Source organism: Trachurus trachurus, assembly GCF_905171665.1.
Source record: "Trachurus trachurus genome assembly, chromosome: 24".
NCBI lineage: Eukaryota > Metazoa > Chordata > Actinopteri > Carangiformes > Carangidae > Trachurus > Trachurus trachurus.
This window is the reverse complement of record NC_139910.1, coordinates 16,019,598-16,029,748: the sequence shown is the minus strand read 5'-3', so window position 1 is coordinate 16,029,748 and position 10,151 is coordinate 16,019,598. Positions and strand designations below refer to the sequence as shown.

Here is a 10,151-nt window from a genome sequence, read left to right as displayed (position 1 = left end):
AAAAAGCTGCAAGTTCACACATAGACAACCATCAGGCATTAGGCTATATTACTCTTCAAATTAATTGATGAATTGCTCTATGGCTAGGGTTATTACTTTTTCTTCTGTTATCTAATTTTGAAAGGTAGGAGGACTGTAGCACTAGGACCCCATGTCATTTTTTTATTGGCAATATCAGCATTTTGTTACTGTTGTTGATTTATTATTTATAAAAAAAAAAGACACAAATAAGCAGAAAATAGCATATTTGGAAAAAGCAAATATTCTAGCCAAGTTGATCTGAAAATAGTTACATTGCCCCAATTCCCTTTTCTGTTTGTTTGTTGCATTATTAAACCGTTTATACTTATATGCAACAGTGTGATCAAAGCGGTAACATATATTTAATATAATTATAAAGAGTTAATAATAGTAAGCTATTATTGTGTCAAAGTGCATGGATGTAGGTTAAAGGAGTCTTGTTTTGTTTCCCGCGCTCGTGTTTTGTTCAACATTCCTGGTTGCCTTAGCAACACTCCACCCCTTCGCGTCAGTGACGTCCTAGATTTGCATGACAACAAAGATTGTTTGTGTTGTAGCGATGGACCACTCGACGCAGTAAAATAAAAACCGGCTGTTCAACCGCCGCCGGCGCGGGTCCCCCATAACAACACGTCATTACGCCAGTTAACGAGCCAAAACGTCTGGTTCCGGGAAACAGGGGCAGAGTGAGAGCTCTGTCTGTCGTGCTGGTCTCAGACGGTGCTCCTCTCCATGGAGCCTGCGGAGCAGCGGAATGAAACAGGACACCAAACAACCCGTTCGTCTTGTGGATTGTTTGACTGTGTTGTTTGATTGGTTGGCAAGAACAGCGGCTTCCCAATCAACGGTGCCGACCCAGACTGTTTGTTTTGAACAATGTTTTTAGTTATCAGGAGATAAGAATAAACTAATGCAAAGAATGAAATACAAAGATTGGTTAGCATTGGCTATAGGTAGAAAGCTATAGGCCTATATTTTGTGACCATAACAATTTAGATGCGAACTACCGACAAAAATCCTATCAATTCTAAATTAATTAACACTGAATTTCTGGATGAGATCATCTTCATTATTACATTTTTATAGCCTACACATTGCACTCTGAAGTGCCCTTGTGTTTATTTGACAGACCTCTAGGATTTTTGTGGTTTTTTCCTCATTATAATAGGAATAAATAGCAATATAAATGGGAATTATTTATTTGAGTCATGTTATCCGAGTTTTGCTTTTCTTTGTTTTGTTTATTTATTATTTTGTTTAATTGCATTTAGCAACAGTGCACAAGCCAAGAGCACCATGAACAAATACCTAGTCTAGGCTATTTGCCTATTTTGCATGAACTTTGAACGCTGATGTCACAGAGTCTAAAAATAAACTCGGCCTGTTCATATTCACGCTCAAGTTGCTTTAAAGAAAACAAGTCTTTGAGCTGTAGTGAGGGGTGTCTGCAGCTATGTCCGACCTATGAACCCCACTGGTCTTGAGCCGCCTGTGAGTGAATGGGCTAAAGCTGGCCACCTAATGATGTGCCGGTAAAAAAGCCTGGAGGGGGCTGTGACTGCCGGGAAGCAGCCGGGAGCGCAGCCCCTCTCAACAGGGTGAGGCCCCCCCTCTATTCACCATCTATCCCTTTCACTCTGGTGGATCTGTGAGGTCATCCGAAGCCTAAATATAGATTATCCCGCCTGCTATAAGAACCCCTTTTCTATAGAGCCTGATTCAGGATATGCGGGAAGATGGCTTAAGCTACATTGGTGCCAGTTGATTGCATCAACAGAACAAAAACATGTAGCATATCATAAGCGTTCATAAGGAAATCAGCCCTCACATCAATCAGTGAGTCATGAAAGCCTACTTGGAGAAAATTAGAGGCCTAATATTTCCAATTATATGCATTACGCCATTAGTGTGGTGCTAAAGAAACTATAAATAGGCTAGTACATCTACAGATCAATATCTGCGTAGATTCCTATTCTTGTGGCAGAGGTGGGTCAAGTGCATGGATTCGCCCTCCTCCTCCTCATGTCCTATAAAAGCAGTGTCTCTGCGGCCACGGAGAATAACGCTGATGATATTGGGGGGCTAAAATACGTGACGGCCGAGCTTTTTGGCTCATGTTTCACTTTCTTTTGTAAGTGTGAGTGAGTGGGCCACACACAGCCACACGTCCGTCTGCGCGCTCTCACTCTCTGTGCGCCACAGCGCGCCCCTGTTCCCCGGAAACACCATATATGGCTCGACAGCGGTCCATTCGGCGATTGGCTGCTTTACTACAGCAACAAATCTGTTGCTGGAGCCCTGTTCGGATGCAGAGACAGGTGAAAGGCAAATGTGATATATGGATGACACCTCACTTAGCAGCACATAAGTAATCCACCGGTGTGTTGGAAGTTTTGTGCATTGATTAAATCATGCTGGGGTTTGCAGTATTGCTTCAAAAGCTAAAATGGGGTCGTTGTTTATATAATATATCACTATAGCCCCTATAGGAGCACACCAGCATTGTTTAAATCTGCTCTGTTCGATGGGAACACGAAGTACTAAACACATCAAATCTTCAGTTTTAAACAGTTTATTAACATATTGCACTGCCATCACTTGCAGTCACCTGCAATAGCATTTCTGATGCCACGAATAAACCAATCCAATTAGGATACGTCTCATGAACATATGTGGACATAAAAGGAACATGATGTATATGATGCAGATGCTGCATACATGAGATGACGTAGTTCATTCATGGCGATGGGCACCTCTTGCAGGCGGGGGTGTCCCTTTACACATGTTTGCTATGTTTTGATATTTGACCTAATTAAATGAATAAGAAATAAAAATTGATGCTTAATGTTGCTGCTGGATCTTTTCGCCCATTTAAATGTTAAAGTGCATTGAGAAACATCTGCCGTTTTTTTCACCCTCACCTCTCCCTCTGTGGAATGGTTCGGTCTCACCACACAGATTTCATTCATAAAATTCCAGATCACTATAAAAGGCGGGCCTCTCCACTATCTGCACAGTTACCATTTATGAACCTGGCAAATGGAATATAAGTAGGCGTTTAGCTGTCTGTTTTGCTTTTTTGAATAGACCAGTCTGTTTTTTATGCAGTGATTTTAGGTGAGAACATGCATCCAGACTCCTGCACTGAGTTCGACTCTTCGTCCAGCTGTAGCACAGCATCGCCTGGCGGGGACACCCCTGGGTGCAGCCAGCATCCTCCTGACTCGCTTTCATCATCAGTGGACAGCGCCAAGGTACAAGCGGATCTGATCATCCAAGAAATGATCCCCTCAGAACGAAAATTCTTGCAGAATAATAGATGCACACGGATGATAGGCTATGGGTTGCATGCCTCAGATTCTTCACACACACATCCAAGATTTCATAGACAGCATCTTCTTCAACAGGATTACTGTCCCGTGCTGAAAATGATTCAAACATATATAGGCTACAGTCTCCACATACGAAATCTGTGGAGACAGCGCGGTGACATTAAGTCTTATTTCATGGAGAGGTATAGTCATGTCTTGGTCGTGACCTTTCATTTTAGAATGGTGATGAAAATTACTGATAGGGATTTTAAGATTGGACGTGTAGATGATTTTTGATGGATGTACAGACAGCATTGATTTTCGTATTTTTGCCATTCCTCAACCAAATGATTGATGTAACATTTATGCACATCTAAAGGTCAGCCATGAACGTGGTTGCACATTCATCAGATAAGCTAAATTGGTGTTTGTCTGCATGCGTGTGCGTGTTTCTGTGATGTGGGTTTTTCCAGGACAGTGATACAAGTGCAGCAGACTCCTTTGTTCCGACCGTGACTGCAATCTCAACCTCTCCGGATCTGAGGTGGATGGTGCAGCCGACAGTCATCACATCTGCCTCTCCGTCGTCCAAAACTCACGGCGCGACGCAGCCGTCCTCGCCGGCAGGTGCAAGCAAGGCGAAGCCCTCCAGCAGGAAAGGGCAGAGACAGCAGGTATTCAAAGAAACAGGGTGGGGAGGAGGTAGTGGCATGTCACGTTCACAAATACAGGTTACAGGTAGCCAATCAATCAATCAAACAATCAATCAATTAACCAAGCAAGCGATTGAGCAATCAATTGCTCTTCAACAATATCGCATCCTATCCATCCCTTGGCTCTCTTCTAATGCATAGAGGTTAATAAGAAAACTGAGCTATCGCGATATTTTAAAAAAGGGACATGCAAATAGGTTGCAACTGTTTTTGCAGTAAAATTGAACTAAAACTGAGTAATGAAGCTAAATTACTACAGGGAGTTGCACATAAGGTGATTGGATTATGTCTAATTGGTGCAGCGATTGCTAATTACTGTTGGAGTAAGGAGCACCGCACTGTTTATGAATGGGATGGGAAATTGCATAAAATGCGCGTTCACGTGGCTGCCTTGACAGTGCCAGTGGTGCAGCATTTTAACGCCTCAACTGAAAGAGTCTGCACTGACTAGATCAGTATTCCCAGCATACACTGCAACGTTTTTTTTCCCCTTCTCCTCAAATGATTTTAAAAAACCAAACAGCTGATATGAGAAGACTTGGCAGGAAGGAAGTATATTTAAATGGGATTTTTCTGATTGACTTTAGCCTTCCAAAGAGGAGGAGGAAAGGAGGAGGATCAGAAGGGAGAGGAACAAAATTGCTGCAGCGAAGTGTCGTAACAGACGGAGGGAGCTGATAGACACTCTACAAGCTGTAAGTATCCTGTTTTGTGAAATCATATTGACACAGCACACGCACTCCTCCAAAGCTGAAGGCATTTACAGTGCTGTAGCCTACGACATGTCGCTTGTCGTTAAAGATCACAGCAGCACAGCAGGGAGGACTGCAGAGCACCATAGGGCACCGTTGTTTTCATGCTTCCCTCATGCCAAGCCCTCTCTCTGATATTGTTCCCTCATCTCCTCAGGAAACCGACGAGCTCGAGGAGGAGAAGTCTGCCCTCCAGACGGAGATAGCCGACCTACTGAAGGAGAAGGAGAGACTGGAGCAGGTCTTAGCCTCCCACAAACCATCATGTAAACTCCCTCCAAATGAAGATGATGATGATGAGGAGGAAGAGGCGGAGGTAGGGGGGGAGGAGGAGGAGGAGGATGAGGTTAACGAAGATGATGATAACACAATGCTGCAGGATCCCCCGGCCTCCCCACAGTTGCTGTCCATCTTAGAGAGTGGAAAAAACCCAGAGAGCAACCCGGCAGTTGGAGAAGCCCCTATTGGTCAAGACATTGACGAGGTCCCTTGCATTCCTGCTGCAGCCATTTTGGGGAACTCCAACATCCTCCTGTGTTCGAGTGCAGAAGAGGAAGCTCTGGAGGACTTAAATGGGGATGACCTGGATGACTTGGTGCCCAGCCTCGAGATGGCAGTGACTTCTGAAACAGCCGTATCGGTCCCTGACATAGACCTGAGCGGCCCCTTCTGCCTCTCCGACTGGGAAACCCTGTATAAGTCTGTGGCAAACGACCTTGAATCTTTGAGCACGCCAATCATGTCTTCCAGTCCCACTTGTAGCAATTACCGTACAGTGTTTTCCTTTAATTACTCTGAGATTGATTCCTTTGCTGAGGGCTGCGAGAGCCTCAAAGGCAGCTTTGCTACGTCTGAGTTAATGAAAGATAGTCTTAACTCTCCAACACTTCTGGCCTTGTGAATGCAAACGAGTTATGCAACGATACTGTCATCGCATTTTAACCAGCCAGCAAGCTATGATCTTTCTCAAATAATCTTTTATAGTGTGAGTTTTGATGTTGTGTAAAGCTAAACATCAAAGGTTGTGTGTAGACAACATGTTTTCTGTGACTGTAACAGGGTCGATTTCTTCCATAATGCTGGTGCAGTTCTCTTGAGATGAGACTTTGTGCTGGTGTCAAAAATGCATGCAAATACAAAAGTCATCTGTAATCCAAGAAGAGGTGGTATCTTGTGTTTTTAAAAATCCCTAAATGTGATTTATGTGAAGTTAGGTCATGCTCAATAGCCTAATGTGTGTGTAATACTGTTGACAAAGTTGTGTTGTAACAAGTGAAAAAAAAAGAAAGGATACTAATGTGTAGCGTATAGGTGTAACATCTTGCTGTAAGGTGTCCCTCGACATTTCCTTTCGAGTTTTCCATGAAAAAATATTATGTCATGTATTTTATCAAGATGTATTTTATGACATAGTTTATTTTTTTACTTATTACAAATGATCAGATGCAAAAAATAGCATAATGCTGGTAATAAAAGAAGATAACTGCAAACATTTTTGTTGTTGTTATTCAGTCAGGAATATTAATTTGAAGTGAGTCTCCCCACAAAGGCCACAAGGTTCATCTATGACCTGTTGTAGAGCTTTTAATCATATAGCACATGGTGAGATCATTTTTTGCCTGATATTTCCAACATTGATAATGAACACTTACCCTGAGCTTTCAGGCAAACATGAATGAAGAGCCTTGAAAAGCAGTTACTCTATTTGACCTTCCACATCAATTGAGCAAATTGCATGTAAAAACACCATTATATTTCATTAAAAGCTGCAGAGGAGATGAATATTTAGACTCATCTTTTCATGCTTATGAGTCTCAACTTATCTTTTCATGTGATGACGAAGATCTAAATGGACCTCGTGGTTGGATGTTCAGTCATCTGTCATTTCCAAGGTCAAGAGTGAACTTTGAATCCCAGCTTTTTGGTCAACATGAGATGATAGCAGCTCCTAAAAACAAACAATAAAAACAAAATAAAAACTGCTCATCTGTTCCTGCTAATAAAAATTAGTTATGTTATATCCAATAGAAAACTTAGTTAAAAAGAGTCAGGAATGTCATATTACAGCCCAATTCATGCAATTGTCAGTGTCTTCCTTTTTTTTTTTTTTGGATCCAGCGTTACATAAAGTAACCATGACCACTGGGGATTGAATCGTGTTTAAAATGAGTGGGAGCAGCAGAAACAGCAGGTTAATTATTTATTCATAGCTCGCTCTCTCAGCTCCACTATTGTCACGGTCAAGGGAATCCGATTCCACAGCAGCACAGTGCGTGCTATGCGTGACGTCAACACGCGATTGCCACCGCTGCCGTATCATTTCCTATATGACCATGTTTGGGTAGTTGCAGTTGTTTTGTTTCCATGGCGACTGGTGTCATATTTCGGGGCCGGACTGTAGCGTGTTACCGGAAAATGTCGAAGCAGGGCCGAGCCGGAGTCTTGTTGAGCATGAACAGACGAAACTCCCTCATCACGTGCATAGTGACAATTGGAGTAATAAGTAATTGACCAGTGCCAAGGCCTTTCCCGGAACAGCATTTAGGACATCTAATGCTCACAACCCATTTGCTTTCGGCTTTGAATAGGCAGATTGTGTTTTTAAAGCAACATTAACGCAGCAGTGGATGCACTTAATGTGACCGCATTCAGCCCAAGGGATTACGTAAGACATTTACGTATGACAGAAAACCTATTGTTTGACACGCAATTAAAACACACAATGCGTCTCAGTGCGTGACTCTGGCTCTGACAGAAGTGTAGTCTCTTTCAGTCCTCAATAGGGGGAGCTGCAGAATGAGCAAGAGACAGCACCAACACACCAGAGTCCACAGGTTTTCACTCTCAGTGGGTCCCTATAGCTATGTATCCACTATCAGGCCTTTACAAATAACAGAACCAACAACTACACACATCTGTAACGGTTATTAGGTTCATGTGCAAGTGTTTGAGAAAGTGCACAGTGTGAAATCTCAGTCCTCTCCCCTCAAGACGCTGTAATCAGTGTGTGTAGCTCTGGGCTTCATTAACACACTTGGCTCCATAGGTTTACTTAATTTTTACTCACTGTCAATGTGAATTAAGTTTACAACAAGGGCTCATCTCTGTTGGACTGTATGAGTGGCATAATAAACCAAGATGACAGCATGCAGCCACTGCTATCTAAACTGACTGATTTGTCCTAATAAAGACAGTAATTCCAAATAATGACTAAATTATTGACTAAATTATATGATTATATTAAATATTGCTGTGGGCTGAATAAGTTGCCGTATTACTTGAGAAACATTATACATTACAATCTTAAAACTACTGAACAATAAGGCTTATACAATAAGACAGACTACTTGGTGTTTGTGTGACAAAACGTCTGTGTGTCTGAAATCCACTGCCAAACTAACTACAAACCAAAATCGAATCATTCAGCTCTGAATTGCTTCAATATTAGAATATAAATATGTTGTCAAAAATGTTATTATAATGCTGATAACATCAAATTTCAAAAATAAACTTTGATTTTGAAACCTTTTGAAAGGCCAATGAATGTTGGAGTACTTTGTTCCCTTCACTGCTACGCCACTGTTTCCAATCAGCCGTGTGTGTATGCGAGATGTCTTGGTGCTCAGCTATTTTCGAGCGATGATGGATAGGCCTGTCAACAGCTCTGATGCGTTCTGACTCATTCTCTGTCCACTCCACTTGTTCTGTCGGATTCTGTGTCCAACAGCGTGATGCCTCTCACCTCCATAGCCTGTTTCAGAGTTGCAAAATATCACATACTGAGAGTTGTTCACAACCAACCATCAAGCCACAAACCCGCTGTCCAAGATGTGAACTTCTTATTTTACAGTGGGGATAGAGACCTCCGCCCGCTGTTACTCAGCTGCATGGGGAAGTATTAATTCTCATTTTTTACTTTGAGAACAAAATAGAAACAATTCTGCCAAAATCATAGTTGATACAGTGGCTCAATTGTGACTTTGGAGGTTAAAAGCATTGAATAACAAGCGTGTCCTTATGCAATATTTCAGTGTCGTGGCTTTCCAGGAAGCTCATCATCAGCATATTTGGGTTGTTTAATCCCTGAACATTTGAGTTCCCCTTTTCTTTTGTCTCAATTAATTTTAAGGTTGTTAAATCATTTTATTACACTCGTATCATGTATTGACCCTCAAAAGTAACTTTGGTAACTTGGAATGGTAAAAATATTGTCATTATTATAACATTGTTGGATAATCATTACTGATGCATTAGTGTCAATGCTGAATAATTTTAGTTATTTGGTACTAGGTTAATACATTTACAGGATTTCATCGACTGATGTTTTGCATGAAAATTCAAAACAAAGAAAATAAGCAATACAGTGCAAAGTTTCATAAAGCAGAAATAGTGAAGTGAAATATAAGTGTATAAACACTATATACTGTAGGTAAATGCAGGTTACACAGGTGTTTTCAATGACTGACTGATTAAGGCTCCCCTCATGTACGTAGGTCCAGACTGCTTGATTGACAGCTCCTTTATTCTCCCTGTTGCTCTAGTTGCACCTGTTTCACCTTAATCTTCATTATTATTACCTCATAAAGTTTTGGGGGAAGTTACACAAGTCAGCAGAACTGTCAGAGAACACCTGTGTGAGTAACATTAGTAACATTTAGACTGAGGCCACTTAACTGAATTCAATCTGAATTTATTTCATAAACCTGTTTCCTCATGTCCTCAGTGAAAGAGGCCTATAGTTTCACTTTACACTTGGTGCATGAAGGCTGTTTTTAATTGGATGAACTTAAATTATGACTCCTAAAATCTAAAATCCCAGTCTAAGCATTAATACTTTTTTGTTTTACCACTCCTTTTTGAAGTTTGTATTTCTGTATCTCTTTGTCACCTTGAGGTAATGTGAATTCTGTTGTGAAGCACTGGCTTGATATTGCTAATTAATAAAATACATAACTTGGAGAGGGTGGAAGGGCAGTCTCCCTGCTTACTGCAGTATTTCAGATTAAAGTTACTCCCAGCATCATCAGCATCCTGTTATATGTCTCACATTCTCCAGTTACAGATCTCTATTCTTCTGTTATTTGTTGTTTGGTCACTGTTTCCACCTCTGTTATCTCATCCTCATACACCTCCTGACCACTCTGTTTCCTGCTGGCTGTGATATTCCCAAGGAAGTGCTATATTTACATGGATAAATCAATGTCATAGGGGTTTGGAAAGGCTGGGTCACCTGACATGAGAACAACCTTGTGGCAGTGTTAAAAAAAAATGGTACTGAAATGAAACGAACGGTATCCAACTGGAGATGGCACCTCCAGTGATAAGGTAGGAACAAAAAAAGATCTTGTGTTTCA

General features: G+C 41.4%; 1 protein-coding gene across 1 annotated transcript; it reads left to right on the top strand.

Annotated features, from left to right (window-relative positions):
- Nucleotides 1-2,931: 2,931 nt before the first annotated feature.
- LOC311007376 (protein c-Fos) lies at nucleotides 2,932-5,698 on the top strand (the record flags this gene model as incomplete). Its single annotated transcript, XM_084000524.1, has 4 exons — nucleotides 2,932-3,275; nucleotides 3,806-4,006; nucleotides 4,633-4,740; nucleotides 4,955-5,698. The coding sequence occupies exons 1-4, from the start codon at nucleotides 3,147-3,149 to the stop codon at nucleotides 5,696-5,698; spliced, it is 1,182 nt and encodes a 393-aa protein (XP_083856650.1). The 5' UTR covers nucleotides 2,932-3,146.
- Nucleotides 5,699-10,151: the final 4,453 nt, after the last annotated feature.